This window comes from Podarcis gaigeae, assembly GCF_964106915.1.
Source record: "Podarcis gaigeae genome assembly, chromosome: 8".
Lineage (NCBI taxonomy): Eukaryota > Metazoa > Chordata > Lepidosauria > Squamata > Lacertidae > Podarcis > Podarcis gaigeae.
The window spans coordinates 83,861,169-83,884,438 of record NC_139684.1 but is presented as its reverse complement, the minus strand read 5'-3'; the positions used below and the strand labels follow the sequence as shown (position 1 = coordinate 83,884,438).

General features: G+C 46.7%; 2 protein-coding genes across 7 annotated transcripts in view; one reads left to right on the top strand and one right to left on the bottom strand.

Moving 5' to 3' along the window:
* On the top strand, positions 1-3,563 carry NANOS2 (nanos C2HC-type zinc finger 2). The gene is made up of 2 exons (XM_083754424.1): positions 1-276; positions 365-3,563. Exon 2 carries the CDS (start codon positions 1,518-1,520, stop codon positions 2,052-2,054), a length of 537 nt encoding a protein of 178 aa, XP_083610550.1. The 5' UTR covers positions 1-276; positions 365-1,517; the 3' UTR covers positions 2,055-3,563.
* Positions 3,564-8,228: 4,665 nt separating this feature from the next.
* The window catches only part of LOC310851688 (uncharacterized protein), a 31,626-nt gene continuing 16,584 nt past the window's right edge, over positions 8,229-23,270 (bottom strand). For 2 of the 6 annotated variants that reach the window (XM_083754324.1, XM_083754323.1), the window contains exons 3-8: positions 22,856-22,883; positions 22,349-22,379; positions 20,183-20,240; positions 16,353-16,390; positions 12,217-12,247; positions 8,229-9,380 (exon numbers count right to left, since the gene is read on the bottom strand). In XM_083754324.1, the coding sequence (XP_083610450.1) occupies positions 9,003-9,380; positions 12,217-12,247; positions 16,353-16,390; positions 20,183-20,240; positions 22,349-22,379; positions 22,856-22,883 (564 nt within the window). In that variant the 3' untranslated portion in view covers positions 8,229-9,002. The remainder of the gene's footprint in view (positions 9,381-12,216; positions 12,248-16,352; positions 16,391-20,182; positions 20,241-22,348; positions 22,380-22,855; positions 22,884-23,270) is intronic. The other 4 variants (XM_083754326.1, XM_083754328.1, XM_083754327.1 and 1 more) reach the window with 4 other exon arrangements.

Below are 23,270 nucleotides of genomic sequence, written 5' to 3'. Positions count from 1 at the left end.
TTGACGTGCCTTCGAACTGCTAGGTTGGCAGGAGCAGGGACCGAGCAACGGGAGCTCACCACGTCACGGGGATTCGATCCGCCAACCTTCTGATCGGCAAGCCCTAGGCTCTGTGGTTTAACCCACAGTGCCACCTGCGTCCTTTCGTTCAAAAGCTTAGTGAGACAGGACTCACCTTTGCAGAAGCCTTGCTGATTCTTCTCCAACAAATTCTTCGTTTTCTTCCATATGCTTGGCGATCTTATTCTTCATAACGCTTTCCACCCGTTTACAAATGTAATGCACCTTCAGCTAACTGGATCTCCCCGGATCCCTCCCTCCCCATGGTCACTTTCTAGTCCTCCAGAGCAGAGATCAGTCTTAGGACAGGTTTACATATTTTTGTACGGCAGCAATTTGGCATTTGATTTCTTTGACGAATTGGAGGGGGCAAGATACAGCCTTCACCTTGTCCTTTGTTCCCTTTTTAATTTGTAATTGCGGCCTAGAATTTCATCTCTTGGCAGCAGTATTTGCCTCGTTCTTCAGACTCCCCTCTTTGAAAAGTCAGTTTGGGCACAGGGATCACGTCTACGTTTTCTGCCAAAAGACAAAAGGCAAAGGATCCTCCTTTTCTGCAATCTCCTTCTCCTCCTTTAGCACACCTTTAAGTCTCCTGTCATCCTAACAGTCAAGCTGTTTCCCTACTTCTGAGGCATTTAAAGACTTTTGTACATGTTGATGTTAACATTTTAACGATGTGTCCCTCGATTGTTTTTATTTTCCAAGCCCTTTACGCTCTGCTAATATTTCTTTGGCCGGATTTTTAGGTTCCTATTTGTCCAAATTTCAGCAAGTCTTCCGTTTTCTGAAGGAAGCCTTGTTGCTTCTTGTAGCTTCTTTGACTCTTGCTAGTTAACCATGTCAACATCTTCTTTCCCTTGTAAACTTCTGGTATATATACCTAGCTCTCCTTCTATTATTATAGTTTTGAATAACCCCCTAAGCATCCTGGAGAGATTTCACCCTCTTGGCGTTCCCTTTCAACGCTCCTTTTTTTCTTCCTTTTTCTTTACCAATTCCCTTGTTTTGCAGGAAAGTTTCCAAAGTCCAGTGTCTTTCTGCAAGAAGCGCCACTTGGTTTTCCTAAAACCGGTCTTTTATCCGAGAGGGGAATGTGGCTGAGTCTAGGGTGCCCCATGGCACAAAAGGAGCTTTCAGTTGTGCTTGCAGAGAACCAGCTCTGGACGTTTTCAGGCGAATTTTGTGCCTAAAACATAGGGCAGTTCTCTCTCTCTCTCTCTCTCTGTGTGCTTGGTCAAGTCAAGAGTTCTTTGCAGAAAACCTTGCATGTCTAGACGTATAAAGGTTAAATTCAGGACATGGTGGGGACGTGTGGGGAGGTGGGGATGAATATTTTCATACCCCTGGCCCTTTAAATTGCAAACTCCACCTCCCCAATATTAACATTGTCTAAGCAGCATTTTGGGTGTCAGTTCCACATCACTTAAGAGAGTTGTGCATGTGTAGCGCTGGCCATGCTTTCATCCTTCTCGATGCCATCTTATCCCCCTGCCTTGACCGGGGGCCAGTATTTCGACAGGTTTAAAGACTATCTCAACCTGTCGAAGGTCATCATGGAGATCATTGAGGACCGGAAGAAGAGCCAGGCTGGTTTTCAGGTCTGGGACCCCCTTGACTGCAGTGATGTGCCTTTGGGACCCCTTGAAGACCCCTTGGGGGTCCTGGCTCAGTGGGCCATCAGCAGCGGGAGCAGCGGCTCGGAGGGTGGAGCGAACGGCGAGGCGTCGCAGACCCCCCAACAAGCCACCAAGGGGATGATCTGCAACTTTTGCAAGCACAACGGAGAGTCCAAGAACGTCTACACTTCCCACCCGCTGAAACGGGCCGACGGAGTGGTGGCCTGCCCCATCCTTCGCAACTACACCTGCCCGCTCTGCGGCGCCACAGCCGGCAAGGCCCACACGCTCAAATATTGCCCGCTCAACCAGGAGAAGCAGTCGCTGTATCGCAAGTGCGGACGCAACTCGGCCGGGCGCAAGGTGAAGAGATGAAGAGAGGGACCTCCCTGCCCAGGAACGAAGAACCACCAACCCACAACTACTGTAACTAAGAACCAGAGATAAGACGGAACACATCGCCAGGCAACATTTTTGATACCGGCAACTCCAAAAAGCCAGCTTCGTTTGCTCCTACCCAACCTCCCCTTTCAAAATACATTTAAATCAAGACATTTGTTTTGTATTATTTTGCATTCTATGCCAGGAAGATGACGGATGCTGCAACAAGTGATCTTTTTTAAAAGACATTGGGACACATACGGGATATCATGAAAATACACCCTGCTTTTCAGTTTGAAGAACGGAAATCAGCCTAGTTTGTTTCCCAAAATCTGTGAGTTTATAACACTTCTGTTTCTTGCTTTTTTTAATGTCTGCAATTGTCTTAAATCTTTTCAGGGCCGCTTGTTGCATGATGGAAGCAGCTATTCCCCCCCCCCCAAAGAATCCTAAAACAAATCCCAAAAGTTGCCATTTTGTTTCTTATATCATGTGTGTTTTGTATATGTGAGAAAAGTTTATATGCTTTGAAAAGAAATATTTATATATATATATTTTTTAAAAGAAAAGTATTTATATCTATATTTGTTCTTGTGGGTGGTGGTGTTTGCATTGCAGAAGTTTATTATGTTTTGTTCCGGTGACGTTTGAGACTGTTTAATAAACAAGTTTTTATTGTTCTTGCATCAAATCATTGCCTTTCTCAGTTTTGTTCTTGCATCAAACTGTTGAAATTTCTTCAAGCTGTTCCCTGCAAGAGTTCAGGCAACAACAGCCTGACCGTAACTTGGAAAGTTTACAGTACTTGGAAGTAGGTCCTGCTTAGGCCAATGAGGCATATTGCCTTGTAAATACCTCTAGGTCTGTGCATAAATCTCTAGGTATTTTGTTAATAAAATATTATATACTGTGCACAAACATGGAATCTAACTGGGTTAGATAGCAAGACTTTTGGGGAAGATCATCAGTTGAAAATGGGGAATCCTTAAATAATTGCAGCTGAATGTTCTAACATCCTTTGGAAACCTCTGCAACCCGAGTAAATTCCGAAAACTGGGATCTATATTTCCTTAACTCTGCAAAAAATTAATGCTTCCACTTATCATGTGTGGACCGTGCAAGGCATCAATGCCTCATATCCACTAACCAGTGAAAACTCCTACTTTGTCTACATTTTGTCTTCTCAGATCTCAATAGGCATTAATTGTACACCTTTAAGCCATCACGGGGAGTAGAAACTTCTTCTTTTTAAGGTTGGGGAGAACAAAAACGTGTACTCCCTTTCCTTTCACAGAATTCATGAAATTCACAGATTTTTTTCCCCCTTCTCAAACCTCCCTATATAGGGCTGGATTTTGCACCCTGGCATCTGCAGACACTGTTGAAATTAAGTGAAAGGGATTTGGTATTACAGATGCACTTGGCATTCACAAATCACATTCACCCCCTCTTTTTGGGGTGGGGTGGGGGTAAAGGTAAAGGGACCCCTGACTATTAGCTCCAGGCATGACCAACTCTGGGGTTGCGGCGCTCATCTCGCTTTATTGGCCGAGGAAGCCGGCGTACAGCTTCCGGGTCATGTGGCCAGCATGACTAAACCGCTTTTGGCGAACCAGAGCAGTGCACAGAAACGCCGTTTACCTTCCTGCCGGAGTGGTACCTATTTATCTACTTGCACTTTGACGTGCTTTCGAACTGCTAGGTTGGCAGGAGCTGGGACTGAACAACGGGAGCTCACCCCGTCACGGGGATTCGAACCTCTGACCTTCTGATCGGCAAGTCCTAGGCTCTGTGGTTTAACCCACAGCGCCACCCGCATCCCTGTGGGGAGGGGGTAGATGCATTTTTTTCCTGGATGTAGATGTTTTCCCACCACCACCCCACATAGTAGAATGCACGAAGTCCTGATCATGATTAATCAAAGTGAGGAAAACACTGTGTGTGGCCTCGAGCTGGAGGATTAAGGAATGGGAACCCTCCCCTTTCATGTTAAAAAGAATACCACGCAGACCCCAGAACATAACAGATGAACCCTTGTGAAGCAGGTAGCCCACCCCATCCCAGTTTTTGCATCAAAGCTCCCTGTCACCTCCATATCTGGTTTTCAGCATCATGGTCAAAGGCCTGGAAACGATGCCTTATGAGGAACGGCTAAGGGAGCTGGGCATGTTTAGCCTGGAGAAGAGGAGGTTAAGGGGTGATATGATAGCCATGTTCAAATCTATAAAAGGATGTCACATAGAGGAGGGAGAAAGGTTGTTTTCTGCTGCTCCAGAGAAGCGGACACGGAGCAATGGATCCAAGCTACTAGAAAGAAGATTCCACCTCAACATTAGGAAGAACTTCCTGACAGTAAGAGCTGTTCGACAGTGGAATTTGCTGCCCAGGAATGTGGTGGAGTCTCCTTCTTTGGAGGTCTTTAAGCAGAGGCTTGACAACCATATGTCAGGAGTGCTCTGATGGTGTTTCCTGCTTGGCAGGGGGTTGGACTCGATGGCCCTTCTGGTCTCTTCCAACTCTATGATTCTATGATATATCACTAGCTAAACATCGTGATACAGTGGACCCTCAGGATGCGAACGTGATCCGTGCGGGAAGCACGTTCGCAACCTGCAGCATTCGCAACCCGCAGCGCCGTGTCTGTGCACATGCAAGTCGCGATTCGGTGCTTCTGCACATGTGCGATTTAGAGCTTCGGCGCATGTGCCACAACCCAGAAGTACTTCCAGGTTCGGCGTGGTTCGCAACCCGAAATCACACAACCCGAAGCGCCTGTAACCTGAGGTATGACTGTATACCGATACATCACGATGTCTGAAACAAGGATGGAACGATGTGGATGTAAACACTGGACTTGGCAACCCTGTGGGGAAAAGGATGTTCTCCTAAACCAGCACGTCTTTTCCTCTGTTCACACAGGGCGGGTTGAGCTTCTAGGAGTGGATAACTTTTGAGCCACAGACATAGAACTGCAACCCACCATCAGCCCCTTGCTAGCATGGCCCATGAGCAAGGATGATGGGCGTTGTAGTTTCAGTAACACCTGGAAGGGGCCAAAGTTTCCCCACACCTGTTCCAGAAGCATCCATTCCCCTCATCGATTTGAGAAGCGATAGGATGCTGGAATATTGTTGTTGTTGTTTAGTCGTTTAGTTGTGTCCGACTCTTTGTGACCCCCTGGACCAGAGCACACCAGGCACTCCTGTCTTCCACTGCCTTGGTCAAACTCATGCTGGTAGCTTCAACAACACTGTCCCACCATCTCGTCCTCTGCCATTCCCTTCTCCTTCTGCCCTCCATCTTTCCCAGCATCAGGGTCTTTTCCAGGGAGTCTTCTCTTCTCATGAGGTGGCCAAAGTCTTGGAGTCTCAGCTTCAGCATCTGTCCTTCCAGTGAGCACTCAGGGCTGATTTCCTTCAGAATGGAGAGGTTTGATCTTCCTGCAGTCCTTGGGACTCTCAAGAGTCTCCATGCTGGAATATAAACAAGGCCTTTTTTTGCCTGTTGCAAGGTTTGTTATGGCTGCCATTCGCTCTGTTTTTACCCCTCCCCCCCCTCAGAGCAACTGGCAGAAAAGAGGAATTTTGTATCTTTAGTGGAGACGGCTGGTTTGCACCGTCTCCGACAGAAAGGCCTGATCTCTAGAAATGGGCGATGGGAAACAAGGGTCAATGGAGAGGGCTCCTCCCACAATCCGGCCTTTCAGGCCCACTTTTGATGATAAAATGGAGAAAGCAAATGGAACATTTGGTCGTCTCCCAAATGAAGGCTGGGACCCCAGGCTCTAAAAGGGGAAGGCAAGCTATGAGCACAAAGTGCACACTCAAATCCTAGAGACCCAAGCTGGCTTGGCCCTTCGCCTTGGATGCATGCAGTGTTTCACCCAAGTCCTGAGGATGAGGAAAGGGCATCTAGAAGGTGGGCAGAAGTGGACATCTGGTTGGCCAACTTGAGCAGTGCTAGATTAGAAGGGATTTGGGCATGATCCAGGGCTCATCTTACGTTCTTTAGGTGGCTCCACATCACTAGTGTTCGGCAGATGAGATTCAGGTACAAACCGGGAATTAGGATTTGCACAGTTACGTTGAATTGAAGCCCTTTGTCACTCTTAGCACAATCAAGGAACTTCTGTAGAAGCGACTTCCAGCAGTTAGGAAAGAGATAGGGAAATGTTGAAAAGTGTGGGGTGAGCAAAGGACCAAAGGGAAAACATCTAAAGGACCCTTCAAGGAAACTGGGATGAGTGAATTCTCATCGTGATGGAACCTGCCAGCAAAAGGAAGGATGGATAAGCAAAGTTATGGACGGTGTCAAATCAGCAAAGCTAACAGCTAAAATAAGAGAATGTAATGGAGACTGGGTTTTTTTTAAAAGACTTTTGAACCTTTTGTGGATTATTTTAAGAAATATAATAGGAAGAATCCACAAGTGGGATTTGATCTACAAGAAACAGAAAGAATGAGAGACTATCGCATGGGTAGGCAAACTAAGGCCCAGGGGCTGGATCCGGCCCAATCGCCTTCTCAATCTGGCCCCCGGATGATCCGGGAATCAGCATGTTTTTACATAAGTAGAATGTGTCCTTTTATTTAAAATGCACCTCTGGGTTATTTGTGGGGCTTGGTTGGTGTTTTTACATGAGTAGAATGTGTCCTTTTATTTCAAATGCATCTCTGGGTTATTTGTGGGGCATAGGAATTTGTTCATCCCGCCCCCCAAAAATAGTCCGCCCCCCCACAAGTTCTGAGAGACAGTGGAGTGGCCCCCTGCTGAAAAAGTTTGCTGACCCCTGGACTATTGTGTTATGATTATGATGTAAAAAAGGGAAGACCAGGTGCAGCAAGGGGGGGGTGAGGATAAGGAAAACATCATGGAAAATGGGATGGGAAGTTGATAATATATATATATATATATAAAAAATATGTATTGGAATTATATGTGGAATTTCTGGAAATTTATATTAAAAATAAATAAAGGGAGGGGGGAAACCCCTCCCTTTGAAGAAATCAGAAGAGATGCCTAGTAGGGATTGGATACAATATAGTGTCCCTGTGCAAGCATATTGGGATAAATGGTCAGTAAGTAGGTTGTCTACAGGAGCCCAGAGGTAAGAAGGGAGAGGAGGAAGATGGAGGGGGGGGGTTCAGAGGCTGGCGGTGGGGCCACCTTCTGGGGTGTGAGCCTTGGCAGAACTCCAGCAATGCTGACCCCCCCAAAAAAGCACTTCTCTTGTGCACATATTGGTGCAACCGCTGCAGAAAACACCAGTTGCCCTAAGTGCTTCTTGCAGCAGATTGCAAAATGTGCATGATGAACGCCCAGCCACAAGCCACAAGGAAGTACCTCTTGTGCATGTGGCTATTTTTAAACGGATTACAGCCCTGCAGATGCTTCTCCCTGGTTAGCAGTGCTATCCCAGTGGAGTTTGCAAAACACAGCTGGAATCCCTTGTGCAGCCAGTTGAAAATGGCGGCTGTGTTGATCCAGCAAGCTCAGCTCCCGGAGAGGCCTGAACTGCAACTTCGCCTTGAAGGCGAAACTGCCCACTGCAGAGAAGAAGAAAAGGACAGTCCGTGGTGAACATTTATCAGCTTGAGAGCCGGATTCCATTCAGGGCTGCCTTCCAGGGGCCACATACAAAGAGTGGGTGGGGTCAGAGTCCAGGGTGGGTGGAGCAATGAATATATATTTTTTGCCTTTGTACAGTTAGCTGTTTGAAACCCGCCCACACCCGACGATCTCTAACCTCCTTCCAGGCATTATCCGAATTCAAGGCTGCGTTCTAGCCAGGAAAAAACAGGGTGTGACCTGGAGCGAATATTGAGGGCCAGGTAAATAAGCGTAGAGGGCCACATTTTACCTTGGACCTGAGGTTCCCTTGCTCTAGGACATGTCTACATGCCAAAGCAAAGCCATTTTCAAATCTTAAAAATAAAAATGCATTTGCCACTGAAAGACACTTTTTGGAACTGTAGTTCTTCATAACAACGAACACAGGAGCTAGATAAATATTAGACAACTCAGTTGGATAGAGCATGGTGCTAACAACGCCAAGGTTGCAGGTTCGATCCCCGTAAGGGGACGGTTTCATATTCCTGCATTGCAGGGGGTTGAGCTAGATGACCCCCAGAGTCCCTTCCTTGATTGATTGATTGATTGATTGATTGATTGATTGAATTTATATACTGCCCTATACCCGAAGGTCTCAGGGCGGTTCACAGAACAAAATCAGAATATAAAACCACAAAATATATAATCAAAATAAAAACAACAATCCAACAGCCTTTCATTATTCTGTGAGCCTTCTGTACCTAGTCAGACCATTGGTCCAACTACCTTAGTACTGCCTACACGGACTGGCAGCAGCTTATCTGACTTTCAGGCAGGGGAGCTGGGCCCTTGTTATGTACCGAGTTGAATAGGATCCAAAAGGCAGCAGTCTGATTGGTCCTAGAACAATAGGGTCCAGAATGCAGCAGTCTGATTGGTCCTAGAACAATAGGATTCAGAATGCAGCAGTCTGATTGGTCCTAGAACAATAGGATTCAGAATGCAGCAGTCTGATTGGTCCTAGGACAATAGGATTCAGAATGCAGCAGTCTGATTGGTCCTAGAACAATAGGATCCAGAATGCAGCAGTCTGATTGGTCCTAGAACAATAGGATCCAGAATGCAGCAGTCTGATTGGTCCTAGAACAATAGGATTCAGAATGCAGCAGTCTGATTGGTCCTAGGACAATAGGATCCAGAATGCAGCAGTCTGATTGGTCCTAGAACAATGCAGCAGTATGATTGGTCCGCAGGAGCCACCCAATCCAGCTCCAGGTGGAAGTGAATCCGCAACCTGATTGGCCTACAGGAGAATCCCAGAATTAGCCAATCACATGTCAATAATGTATATAAAGCAGACATTCTGGGGGAACTTCCATTTCCTCCGCACCACTATGAGTTGAATAAAGAGCATGAAATCCACTCTTGACCCCGAGTATATTTCAGCCCTTCTGCCTGCCAAGCAGTTGTCCTTACCACTGGGGGTGTGGTGTTAGCATGCGCGTTGTCAGAGGATTCAAACTGGACAGGGATCGGCGGGGCGGGGGCAGCAAGCTCCGCTTCCAGTGGGCAAACTGCCCACGCCTCCTTCAGAAGGCTAGCCTTACACGTCAGAACTTCAGTGTCACCCTTCCTAATCCAAAAATTGCAAACAGAAGACGAGTTTATTCCAGAAGCTGCTGTTTGCACCCCACAGTGGCAAAGAACTGGCGTTGATCTCTCCGCTGCCTCTGACCTGGTCACAGGCTCAGTGGCTCGGTGTTTTCTCGTCTGAGGAGAAATGAAAAGGAAAGGAGTGATTAGCCCCCATCTGTGCTAATTAAGATGCAGCAACCGCTCTCAATTCCCCATGGTCTAATCTGCAAAGGCCAGACTGCAAGATCCCTGCCTCTGGGCCTTGCTGATGTGGTCCAAACGATAGCAGACCAAGACATTTGGCACCAGCTGGGATGAAGGAATTGCTGGGAGGAGGCGTGCAAGACGCCATCCAACCGCCTTCGGGACTCCGGATTTGTGTAGGGTCTACTCCTGAGCCTTTTCTCCTCCCAAAGGATGGATGGCCGCTAACAGATTGAGGTTGAATCCTGACAAGACAGAAGTACTGTTTTGGGGGGACCGCAGGCGGGCGGGTGTGGAGGACTCCCTGGTCCTGAATGGGGTAACTGTGCCCCTGAAGGACCAGGTGCGCAGCCTGGGAGTCATTTTGAACTCCATGGAGGCGCAGGTCAATTCTGTGTCCAGGGCAGCTGTTGACCAGCTCCATCTGGTACGCAGGATGAGACCCTATCTGCCCGCGGACTGTCTCGCCAGAATGGTGCATGCTCAGGTTATCTCCCGCTTGGACTACTGCAATGCGCTCTACGTGGGGCTACCTTTGAAGGTGACCCACAAACTACAACTAATCCAGAATGCGGCAGCTAGACTGGTGACTGGGAGCGGCCGCTGAGACCACATAACACTGGTCTTGAGAGATCTACATTGGCTCCTAGTATGTTTCCGAGCACGATTCAAAGTGTTGGTGCTGACCTTTAAAGCCCTAAATGGCCTCGGCTCAGTATATCTGAAGGAGCGTCTCCACCCCCATCGTTCAGCCCAGACACTGAGGTCCAGCGCTAAGGGCCTTCTGGCAGTTCCCTCATTGTGAGAAGCCAAGTTACAGGGAACCAGGAAGAGGGCCTTCTCGGAAGTGGCACCCGCCCTGTGGAACACCCTCCCACCAGATGTCAAAGAGAAGAACAGCTGCCAGACTTTTATAAGACATCTGAAAGCAGCCCGGTTTAGGGAAGCTTTTAATGTTTAACAGACCACTGTATTTTAATACTTTGTTGCGAGCCTCCCAAAGTGGCTGGGGAAACCCAGCCAAATGAGCGGGGTACAAATAATAAATTATTATTATTATTATTATCCCGCAAGGCAGCAGAGGTTTAGGATCGGAGATGGGCTCTCTTCCCGGGTGGACGAGCCCCACCCGCCCCTCACTCCCCTCTATAGCACATGCAGAAACTGCCTTCTTGACCACTGGATCTAGTCTTTGTCTTGACCGCTCAATCCACCGGAGTCTGGCTTTGCATGCAGGGAAGTTCCTAACCCACCGAGGGTTTGGCATGCCCTGGGATCTTTGGATGAAGGGTGGCATGCAAATTTAATAATCATAAAATAAGTATAATAGTGTTGGGCTTGCCAATCAGAAGGTTGGCGGTTCAAATCCCTGCAATGGGGCAAGCTCCTGTTGCTCTGTCCCATCTCCTGCCAACCTAGTGGTTTGAAAGCATGCCAGTGTAAGTAGATAAATAGGTATCACTGCGGCGGGAAGGTAAACGGCGTTTCCTTGCGCTCCGGCTTCCGTCATGTTATTCCTTTGCACCAGAAACAGTTTAGTCCTGCTGGCCACGTGACCTGGAAAGCTGTCTGTGGACAAACGCCGGCTCCCTCGGCCTGAAGTGAGATGAGCACCGCAACCCCATAGTTGCCTTTGATAGGACTTAACCATCCAGGGGTCCTTTACCTTTACCTTTACAGTTCCCAGGATTCTTCGGAGGAAGTCATGCACCTTAAATGTGAGGTGTATAAAGAGCATTTAAAGCGCATGAGTCCTCCCAAAGAATCCTGGGAACTGTAGTATGCTAAGATTGCTGGGAATTATAAATCTGTTAGGGGTAAACTACCGTTCCCAGTAGGGACGCGGGTGGCACTGTGGGTTAAACCACAGAGCCTAGGGCTTGCCGATCAGAAGGTCGGCGGTTCGAATCCCCACAACGGGGTGAGCTCCCGTTGCTCGGTCCCTGCTCCTGCCAACCTAGCAGTTCGAAAGCACGTCGATAAATAGGTACCACTCCGGCAAGAAGGTAAACAGCACTGTTATAATCACCAAGGAATGCGTCGCCACAAATGTGCTAGGATCACGTGCAGGCAGATCCAGGAAAGGGAAAACCACTGGTTTGGGACAGGAAGAAGAGATTTGAGAGTAGGGGAAGTCCAGCTACAACAGACAGTGCCTTACTTTTTCTTTTGTAAGGTAGGTTTTATTTTCATCTTTAAACTGTTTTCAACTTTAAGCGCGGTGGCACTGAGATATATCTTTGCACTGGAGCATACAACATAATGATAGTTTACATGAAAACAGAAATTAAACAACAATTAGAAATAAAAATAGAAATTCAACAGAAACAGAACAGAAATTAAACAAACATTTCTGAATGTGTTAACAACATTGCGTCAAGGTGCGTATACCAAAATTATTACGGGTGCTACTGATATGAAATGATGTCTATTACTGTGTGTTCCTTAGACTGGGGGCTGGTATTTTGGATCAGTAGCGATTAGAATTTATAGGAAAGGGGAAAGGAAAAATAAAATGTGCTTCACGCACTCCAGACTGTGCTCTAGACCAGTGTTTCCCAACCTTGTGCCTCCAGATGTTTTTGGCCTACAACTCCCATCATCCCTAGCTAGCAAGACCAGTGGTCAGGGATGATGGGAGTTGTAGGCCAAAAACATCTGGAGGCACAAGGTTGGGAAACACTGCACTATGGGTGCTGTTTTACCACATGCCTCGTTATTTGTGTAATCGAGAAAGTCACACCAAAAGGCATGAAAGGGCCCTTACCTTTTGCTCTCCCCTTGGCAAGTACAGGAACCTGGGGGAGGGGGGGAAAGGACACGACTAAACGATTAAACAACAACAAAAGATAAGCCACGGCCCACATAATTGATCGCATTACACCGGTGCTTTTTTTTCTGGGGGGACGCAGGCGTTCACATAACCCCTAAACATTTTGTGAATCTAAGTTTGGCTTCTGTGTATGGTAACACTTTAAATGGGTCCTTCAACAGCATCTCGTGTGCATCTTTTCTTAGAATCATAGAATCCTAGAGTTGGAAGAGACCACAAGGGCCATCGAGTCCAACCCCCTGCCAAGCAGGAAACACCATCAGAGCACTCCTGACATATGGTTGTCAAGCCTCTGCTTAAAGACCTCCAAAGAAGGAGACTCCACCACACTCCTGGGCAGCAAATTCCACTGGCGAACAGCTCTTACTGTCAGGAAGTTCTTCCTAATGTTTAGGTGGAATCTTCTTTCTTGTAGTTTGGAACCATTGCTCCGTGTCCGCTTCTCTGGAGCAGCAGAAAACAACCTTTCTCCCTCCTCTATGTGACATCCTTTTATATATTTGAGCATGGCTATCATATCGCCCCTTAACCTCCTCTTCTCCAGGCTAAACATGCCCAGCTCCCTTAGCCGTTCCTCATAAGGCATCGTTTCCAGGCCTTTGACCATTTTGGTTGCCCTCCTCTGGACACATTCCAGTTTGTCAGTGTCCTTCTTGAACTGTGGTGCCCAGAACTGGACACAGTACTCCAGGTGAGGTCTGACCAGAGCAGAATACAGTGGCACTATTACTTCCCTTGATCTAGATGCTATACTCCTATTGATGCAGCCCAGAATTGCATTGGCTTTTTTAGCTGCCGCGTCACACTGTTGGCTCATGTCAAGTTTGTGGTCAGCCAAGACTCCTAGATCCTTTTCACACGTACTGCTCTCAAGCCAGGTGTCACCCATCTTGTATTTGTGCCTCTCATGTTTTTTTGCCCAAGTGCTATACTTTACATTTCTCCCTGTTAAAATTCATCTTGTTTGTTTGGGCCCAGTTCTCTAATCTGTCAAGGTCGTTTTGACAGATTCGTCTAATCTGTCTTGTCGTTCTTTGTGTTGGATCCCAAATTATGAAAATCCTTCCCCACAGAGGTGAGTCTAGTACCTTCGTCATGCAGCTATTGCTGTATGCAGCGACAGACTTTGGGCTTTTAAAATTTCAGCAGCACCCTGTGAGGCTCAGCTGCTTCTGTGAATGCACACCTCTTGATCCCGGTCTTTGTCAGGTAAGGTATTTTGTTTTCTGCGGGGTGGGGTGTGGGACACACAAAAGCACACACATTCTGCTGCAGTGGCGTAGCGTGGGGGGTGCAGGGGGGCCGGCCGCACCGGGCACAACATCTAGGGGTTAGGGTTAGGGGGCGCAAATCCACGGGTTAGGGGGTGCAAATTACTTGCCTTGCCCTGGGTGCTGACAACCCACAGTACGCCACTGCTCTGCTGCTTTCACTAAATGTATACTTTGGCCGGAACGAATTTCCTTTTCTTAAAAATAATAATAATAATAATTGCAACAGTTTTATCTGTTTTGATACTGTCAGGGACTCAGGAGCAGAGGCACAGGAGAGGGAGGAAATGGAGAGCGAGGGGGAGGAATCCGAGGGGAGCGTAGGCGGTGACAGTGATCAGAGGGATTCCATGAGCCTCTCCAGCGAATCGGAAGATTCACAGAAGGGAGCGCCGATGGCCAGGGCAAGGGGGGTGCCAAGGGGGAAACCCCAGAAGGAAGGGGCCAGCGGGGACTCCCAGAGCAGCAGTTGGAAATCAGGACCAGCTTCCCCACCAGAGCGCAGTGGGGGGGAGGAGTCCCAGGCATCGGGACCAGTGTTCTCACCACCAGCGAGAGGAGATGAGTCAGGATTGACCACGCCTCCATCGGAGAGCGGGGAAACGGTCAAGAGGAAAGTTACCGGCTGGGCGCACGCGCCAAGTTCAAATGTACAGGCGAGCGGCACAGCAGGCAGCCCGGATAGGGAGCCAGGTCCTAAAGCCCGCCGGAAGGAGGGGCAAGACTCAGGGGGGTCAGCGTCAGAAGAGTCCAGAAAGGAGGAAACCCCAGGGGGCAGAAGGACCCAGAGGAGGAAAGAACAACGGAAGAGGTGGAGTAAGGCTAGAGTCTTAAACTGGTGTCTAAGAGGCGGAGACTCAGATGGAGCTTCGCCGGTCTAGGTTCTAAGACGTAGAGTTGCACGCTGCGGTTTGGAAATGGAAACTAATCTCCAATAAAGACTTTTATACGTTATTACTGTGAGCTGGGACCTGGAGGCAACTCTGACAGATACGTTATATTGTTATAACCTGTCCTGGGCCCTTATATGGTGGAGAGTGGATAAGGAATATTTTGAACAGGGCTGCCATATTTCAAAAAGTGAAAAAGTTGTGGAGCTTTCTTTTGCAAAATCTTTACCCCCTCCCCTCCCACCGCAAAAAAAAAATGAAGTTTTGGAGCTATTTTTAAAGGAAATTGCCAAAAAAAAACCCCACCCCAACAGTTCGATATGGGGTGCCATGCCATGCTCCTGGGTTTCCCCAGACATCATTTTCGACGAGTGAAGGTCCGGGATATTCCGGACATACGGTAGCCCTATTTTAAATGGAAAACTAAATCTACTCCTGATGCAGAAACGCCCTCTCCATCCCTGGAACCTAAGCTATAAATAAGTTCCATTTTGTTTTGATAGTCACTAGGCAACTGCCTCTCACTCCAGGGACATTTTCTCTCTCTCTCTCTCTCTCTCTCTCTCTCTCTCCTTCCACTCAGCATCTGCTAACTCAAGGAGTGCGTAAGAAAGATCACTGAACCGTGGGCGCCTTTTCACTTCCTTCTCCTTGGAAATGCGAGTTGTATTTGAAGACCAGATGCCAGGTTGCATTAGATCTCAAAATCAAGTCTGTTTCCTCCTGCCCCGTGTGTGTGTGTAAGTGTGTTGCGTACGTACGTACGTACGTACGTACACACACACACACACACACACACAGACGGGGGATTTGAAGGGCCGATTTTTGAAATGTCGCAGGTAAACAAAACAAAACAACAATTCGAAAATGAAACATTTCCTTCGCGTGCTACCAGTTCCGGAACATTCTCCCGTGCAAACACACAAATGCGCACCCGTCAAAATGAAGGGGAACGATGTGCATGCGCTTCAGGCATGGATCGTGGCCTATCGCACAGATTTCGCTTTGAGTCCTTTACAGTGGTACCTCGGGTTAAGTACTTAATTCGTTCCAGAGGTCCGTTCTTAACCTGAAACTGTTCTTAACCTGAAGCACCACTTAGCTAATGAGGCCTCCTGCTGCCGCCGCGCCACCGGAGCACGATTTCTGTTCTCATCCTGAAGCAAAGTTCTTAACCTGAAGCACTATTTCTGGGTTAGCGGAGTCTGTAACCTGAAGCTTATGTAACCCGAGGTACCACTGTATTTAATAAACCGTTTGCAATTTAAAACCCAGCCCACCCGAAAGGCTTGAGTAAACATTTCGAATGAAACCCCAAATTATCTTATTCGTTATTGCATATGTTTGTTTATATTAAATGAATTTATTAAATTTCTACCCCACCTTTCCACCAAAAGGCTCAGCAAGGTGTACACCCCCCCCCCATTTTATCCTGACGACAACCTTGTGAGGTATATTAGGTTAACAGAGAGCAACTGGCTCAACGTCGTTCAGTGAATCCTGGTCTCCCCACATCCTAGCCCCAAGTTCACAGCAGATGAGAAAACGGCACCGTATTTTTCGCTCTATAAGACGCACCAGACCACAAGATGCACCTAGTTTTTGGAGGAGAAAAACAAGAAAAAAAATATTCTGAATCTCAGAAGCCAGAACAGCAAGAGGGATTGCTGCGCAGTGAAAGCAGCAATCCCTCTTGCTGTTCTGGCTTCTGGGATAGCTGCGCAGCCTGCAATCGCTCCATAAGACGCACACACATTTCCCCTTACTTTTTAGGAGGGAAAAAGTGAGTCTTACAGAGCAAAAAATACGGTATTTTAAAAGAGCCATTTCAGACCAGGTTGCTTAAAAGGAAAGGGGGATAAGGGGGTTGAAAACGCAGCCTCAAGCCAAGGACTCTTGATTGACTTACGTACACAGCTGCTCTTCGAGAACATAAATATCGTCTTGCTGTAAAGAAGGAGAGAAAGAGTTGATCAGAAAAACGGCCGCTAAGTGTAGACAACACCTGTAGAAATCAAGTCACTCCAGGGAGCTAAATAGTTAAAGGTTTGTATTGAGGCAGGTCTGCACCCATGATTTCTGGGCCAGCGTTTATGATTTTAGACCTCAAAAAATATTCCATGGTGAGACAGAATACAAATACAGTGGTACCTCAGGTTATGAACTTAATTCGTTCCAGAGGTCCGTTCTAAATCTGAAACTGTTCCTAACCTGAGATACCACTTTAGCTAATGGGGCCTCCCACCTCTGCGGCCGCGATTTCTGTTCTCTCTTTTTTTTAAAAAAATATTTTTATTAAGGTTTCAAAGATTATATAAAAAACAAAACAAAACAATAGTACAAACAAACAAAAACAAAAACAAGTATAATTTCAATCCCTTATTTTCTTGTAACTTACTTCCCCGACTTCCTCATACCTCCCCTTTCTGTATTCCAATTTCTAATTATTAATTCAGCAAATCCTTTCCCTTATTTTTCACTTAATTTTTAGCCTTTCTTTTCTTTTTACTTAACCATTACAGCTGGAAACCACATAATTTCTAAACCAACGTCATTCTAACATTTGCAATGTTTCCTAAGATAGTCCTTAAATTTCTTCCGATCTTCTTCCGCTGTCTCTCTTCCCTGGTCTCGGATTCTGCCAGTCATTTCTGCCAGTCCCGTATAGTCTATCACCTTCATCTGCCATTCTTCCAAGGTGGGTAGATCTTGTGTCTTCCAATACTTTGTGATGCGTATTCTTGCTGCTGTTGTAGCATACATAAAGAATGTTCTATCCTTCTTTGGCACCAATTGGCCGACCATACCCAAGAGAAGGGCCTCTGGTTTCTGATTTCTGTTCTCGTCCTGAGGTAAAGTTCTTAACCCAAGGGGTTACATCTGGGTTAGCGGAGTCTGTAATCCGAAATGTTTGTAACCTGACGTGTTTGTAACCTGAGGTACCACTGTATCTGCAACACCACACGTCAGCAGAACATGGGTTTTGAAGCTGTGTTTTGCTCTACTACATCGGAAGCAGGGGCGTCAACTATGGGAGCAGAAAGGCCTTCAGGTCCCGAAATATTGGTGGCCAGGGGTCTTTGTAAGTACTCTACGAGGAACTGCCTTCAGACCCCAGGCCCGTTGGTAGACCAACTCCGTGTTGCAAACATAACATGAAGTCTGGCAACATCAGTCTCGCCATGTAGGAATCCCTTGCAGACAGTCAGGTTGTGTCTCCATTACAGAACAGCAAACCCCTGTGTTGCAAACTTAACACAACAAGCAACACAAGCAACACGATGACCAGTATACTAGATAGCACTGCACTTATTATTGTATAATATACATGTTTTAGTACAATAAAAACAAAAACAGTGTCCACTTGTAAATTCTCTAATATATTTGAAATCAAATGAACACACGTCTGTCAATCTTTGAAAGTCCGTAAGATTATATAGTTTAATTTCGTGACTGCTGTCACCGTCTGCAGTGATCATGGAGCCCAAGAAAGTAAAATCACACACTGCCTCCATTTCTTCCCCTTCTATTTGCCAGGAGGTGATGGGCACAGTATAGTTAAAGCTATGGTTTTCCCAGTAGTGATGTATGGAAGTGAGAGCTGGACCCTAAAGAAGGCTGATCGCCGAAGAAAGGATGCTTTTGAATTCTGGTCCTGGAGGAGACTCTTGAGAGTCCCATGGACTGCAAGAAGATCAAACCTATCCATTCTTAAGGAAATTAGCCCTGAGTGCTCACTGGAAGGACAGATCCTGAAGCTGAGGCTCCAATACTTTGGCCACCGCATGAAAAGAGAAGACTCCCTGGAAAAGACCCTGATGTTGGGAAAGATGGAGGGCACAAGGAGAAGGGGACAACAGAGGAGGAGACGGTTGGACAGTGTTCTCAAAGCTACCAGCATGAGTCTGACCAAACTGCAGGAGGCAGTGGAAGACAGGAGTGCCTGGCGTGCTCTGGTCCAGGGGCTCACTAAGAGTCGGATACGAATAAATGACTAAACAACAATAGATGCTATCCTGTGGGCTAAGCGGTAAAAACCTTTTAGGTGTTCAGGTGCTGAAGTAGTAAGTGAATAACAATGTAGGACAGTGATCCCGGATGATCTGACTGTTTTGCTGGTCATAAGGATATGTAACCACTCATGACCACTGCTCCTTGTGCATTTTCCTAATCTATGAGTTGTGCTGAAGAAGATTCCAGCAAAACAGTCAGATTATCCGGGATCACTGTCCTACATTGTTATTCTCTTACTACTTCGGCACCTAAACACCTAAAAATTTTTACCGCTTAGCCCACAGGATAGCATCTATTACTTTGTTTGAATTATAGACTTATTATACTTTTACAGACTTTCAAAGATTGACAGACGTGTGTTCATTTGATTTCAAATATATTAGAGAATTTACAAGTGTACACAGTTTATTTTTGTTACTAAATCATGTATATTATGCAATAAGAATTACAGTGCTATCTAGTATACTGGTCCTTGTGTTGCTTGTGTTGTTTGTTGTAGCAGGGACCAGAGGAGGAATGACCGCTGGGAGGAACAGAGAGAGAATAAATGCCCTGGTGCATCTGCAGCAGCACAACCGGACACCTTCCTCTGCCCCGGCTGCAACGAAACATGTCTCTCCTGTATCGGTCTCAACAGCCATAGCAGGCGCTGCAAGCTCCCAGCAGTTTGAACTCACCCAAAAGCCGCACCCCTCCATTGTCTCCTGGGACAGACAGATGCCAGCGACAACTTCACACCAGCGCTGGCTAGTTTCTGAATGGTTGTTAGGAATAGTAACTGCGGCACCTGGAACCCTTCAAGGGAAATGATGTGCTCTGAATGTGCCTTAAAGGTGTAGCATGGTGTTATGTACTGAGTTGAATAGGATCCAAAATGCAGCAGTCTGATTGGTCCTAGAACAATAGGATTCAGAATGCAGCAGTCTGATTTGTCCTAGAACAATAGGATCCAGAACGCAGCAGTCTGATTGGTCCTAGAACAATAGGATCCAGAATGCAGCAGTCTGATTGGTCCTAGAACAATAGGATCCAGAATGCAAAACATTGTTCAAACGCAGGTGTTTTTTCTTTCTTTCTTTAAAAGAAGGAGAAGAGGAGTTTGGATTTGATATCCCGCCTTTCACTCCCCTTCAGGAGTCTCAAAGCGGCTAACATTCTCCTTTCCCTGATTGGTCCTAGAACAATAGGATCCAGAATGCAGCAGTCTGATTGGTCCTAGAACAATAGGATCCAGAACGCAGCAGTCTGATTGGTCCTAGAACAATAGGATCCAAAATGCAGCAGTCTGATTGGTCCTAGAACAATAGGATCCAAAATGCAGCAGTCTGATTGGTCAGGAGCCACCCAATCCAACTCCAGGTGGAAGTGAATCCGCAACCTGATTGGCCTACAGGAGAATCCCGGAATTAGCCAATCACATGGGGCCCATTGTGTAAATAATGTATATAAAGCAGACATTTCAGGGGAACTTCCATTCCTTACTACTATGAGCTGAATAAAGAGCATGAAATCCACACTTGACTCCGAGTATATTTCACATGCATATGCTTGCCTTGGAACGCCACCCAGGGATTTATTCCTGTTCTTCGCTGCTGCCAGCAGGAATGAGGCCACGGGTCATATTTCTGCCTGTTCCCTTCTGTGTCTTTGGTTGGCTTTCCTCCCCACCTAGCATAAAGATCCCAGGGTCCTGAGTGAAGAATGGCAGTGCCAAGGGCGACTCACCAGAGATTCCTGAAGCTCCTTCAGCTGTTGAACTTTCTTCTTGATCTTGTCGTTGTCTCTGAAAGTCAAGGAAGGGCGGGGGTTTCGGATGAGTGGATGGGCAAAAGGCAGCATTTTTCCTGGTCATACGAGAACTTTAGGTTTCCACCTTTCATTTAGATCGGAAGCACCTGGACACCTCCAACGCCAGACATTCATCCTGGTCTGCTTGCACCAGGTTCACATGGAAGTTACCGTATTTTTCGCTCTATAAGACGCACCAGACCACAAGACGCACCTAGTTTTGGGAGGAGGAAAACAAGAAAAAAAATATTCTGAATCTCAGAAGCCAGAACAGCAAGAGGGATTGCTGCGCAGTGAAAGCAGCGATCCCTCTTGCTGTTCTGGCTTCTGGGATAGCTGCGCAGCCTGCATTCGCTCCATAAGATGCACACACATTTCCCCTTACTTTTTAGGAGGGAAAAAGTGAGTCTTATAGAGCAAAAAATACAGTATGTTCTATCTGGTTTTTATTGAGCATTTGTTCCGATTTGTTGACGGGGCGGTTACACGGCAAGGAACATTTGCTCCACATCTACCTTGACATCTACTTACTTTCTTTCTTTCTTTCTTTCTTTCTTTCTTTCTTTCTTTCTTTCTTTCCGTCATTGAAAAAAGAAGTGGATTTCTTGTGCTAGGCCAGCAGAGCGCTTTAACTTAATCTAAGCAAACTAGTGTGTGACTGAATTACTCCTGCAAATAAATGATAGCTTGCATCAAGATAAATGCAAGACACTGTTTACACTGGCTGGCAGCAGGGATAAAGAGGCGTGAGTTCAGATCATTGATCCATCAAGCTTGATACTGCCTGCACTGGCTGGCAGTGGCTCTCCGAGGATTTAGGCAGGACTCTTCAGGATATGGTGGCGTTGTGGGTTAAACCACAGAGCCTAGGACTTGCCAATCAGAAGGTTGGTGGTTCGAATCCCTGTGACGGGGTGAGCTCCCGTTGCTCGGTCCCTGCTCCTGCCAACCTAGCAGTTCAAAAGCACCTAAAAGTGCAAGTAGATAAATAGGTATCGCTCCGGCGGGAAGGTAAACGGCGTTTCCGTGCACTGCTCTGGTTCGCCAGAAGCGGCTTAGTCATGCTGGCCACATGACCCGGAAGCTGTATGCCGGCTCCCTCGGCCAGTAAAGCGAGATGAGTGCCGCAACCCCAGAGTCACTCACGACTGGACCTAATGGTCAGGGGTCCCCTTTACCTTTACCTTCAGGATAAGAGCAGATGCTCTACCACTGAGGCACAATTTCTCCTCTTCTTTCCTCCACCCCCCTTCTTTAAAAAAAAATCCAAGGCTTTTAATGGGTGGGTACTGTTTTCCCTGATCTGCTTACAGATGGCAAGACAGCAGCAAACACCCACATTTAGGATTAACACCATCACCTGAAAGTTCATCCCTAACCGCTTTCAATCTTTTGACTAGAAAAGCAACATATTCATATTTTCAATAACCATATGTATGGTTCCCCACCCTTAAAGTGCATTTGTAGAGCATGTGAGTTTGAATTTTTAAATATATGCATATTTTATTGGGCTGTTGTTTTTATTCTGATTATATATATTGTGGTTTTTATGTTGATGCCTGAAATATACTCAGGAGTCGAGAGTGGATTTCATGCTCTTTATTCAGCTCATAGTGGAGAGGAGGAATGGAAGTACCCCCAGAATGTCTGCTTTATATACGTGATTTACACAAGGGGACCCACATGATTGGCTAATTCCGGGATTCTCCTGTAGGCCAATCAGGTTGTGGATTCACTTCCACCTGGAGCTGGACTGGGTGGCTCCTGTGGACCAATCAGACTGCTGCATTCTGGATCCTATTGTTCTAGGACCAATCAGACTGCTGCATTCTGGATCCTATTGTTCTAGGACCAATCAGACTGCTGCATTCTGGGTCCTATTGTTCTAGGACCAATCAGACTGCTGCATTCTGAATCCTATTGTTCTAGGACCAATCAGACTGCTGCATTCTGGGTCCTATTGCTCTAGGACCAATCAGACTGCTGCATTCTGAATCCTATTGTTCTAGGACCAATCAGACTGCTGCATTTTGGATCCTATTCAACTCAGTACATAACAATGCCCCACATCAATAAATAAGCAAATACATAAATCAGAAATACCTAAGTAAGATTTCTTCTGTTGACTTGAAAACTGAAGGAGAGAAAGGAAAGATAGTAAAAAAAAGGCAAATTCTCCTAAGACAAGATTGGTGACTATTAACTAAGAATCTGTCTGGAGCAAGCGGCAATTCAGATATTGCTGGACTACAGCTCCCATCATTCCCTTGACCACTGAGCAGGGGCTGATGGGAGTTGGAGTCCAACAGCATCAGCGGGTGGGATGCTCTCGTTTCCCACTGAACCCAGAGCTAGCTTGGAATTAACTGAGTTGGGAGAATCCTAGCAAATAGCTTCAAGTTAAGTCCAGCCCTGGATGACCTGTTGAGAAGGGGGAGGACCTGGCCGGGACGCTCAGCTGGTGAACCAAACCTCTCCATGTGGGAAAGACGCCACTGCAGGACCAACACGTCTTCGCATGTCTGGTCCTCAAAACAAGTCGGTCCCTTCCCTCCCTACCCACCCTGTTCTGTTCCCACCGCAGCCCTGCAGGGAAGCAAAACGTCTCACCTTCATTTTCCTCCCTTAGCCTTGAATTCTGCAAAGGTCAGGAGAAGAGGAACTTGATTAGTAGACAGTGATAATGTGGGATGTAATCCATTGCTACAGTCAAGTGCAACATTCCTTATTTCCCTAGCATGGAGGTGGAGCCAGAGAGCCAATGATGGGCAAAACCACCCCGAGTGAATGGAGGTGTAAATAAGAAAGTGTAGCACCCTGCTTGTGGTTAACGCTTAGCTGGAATGAAATATTCAACGCAGCATTAGAGAAATTAAAATAATAATTTATTTGTCAGACAAATAAATGAGAGGCATAGTGGTATATGGTTACCAAGCTCTGGCCTGCCCTCCTGCTATTATGGCCAGCACTTATATTTCCTTAATCCAGCCCCCTTGCTCCTCCTGTGGCTGCCTCTGTCCAATCA

Bases quoted from the DNA above. Each gene is read 5' to 3' on its own strand.
- NANOS2 (XM_083754424.1), top strand. From the start codon at position 1,518: ATGCTTTCATCCTTCTCGATGCCATCTTATCCCCCTGCCTTGACCGGG.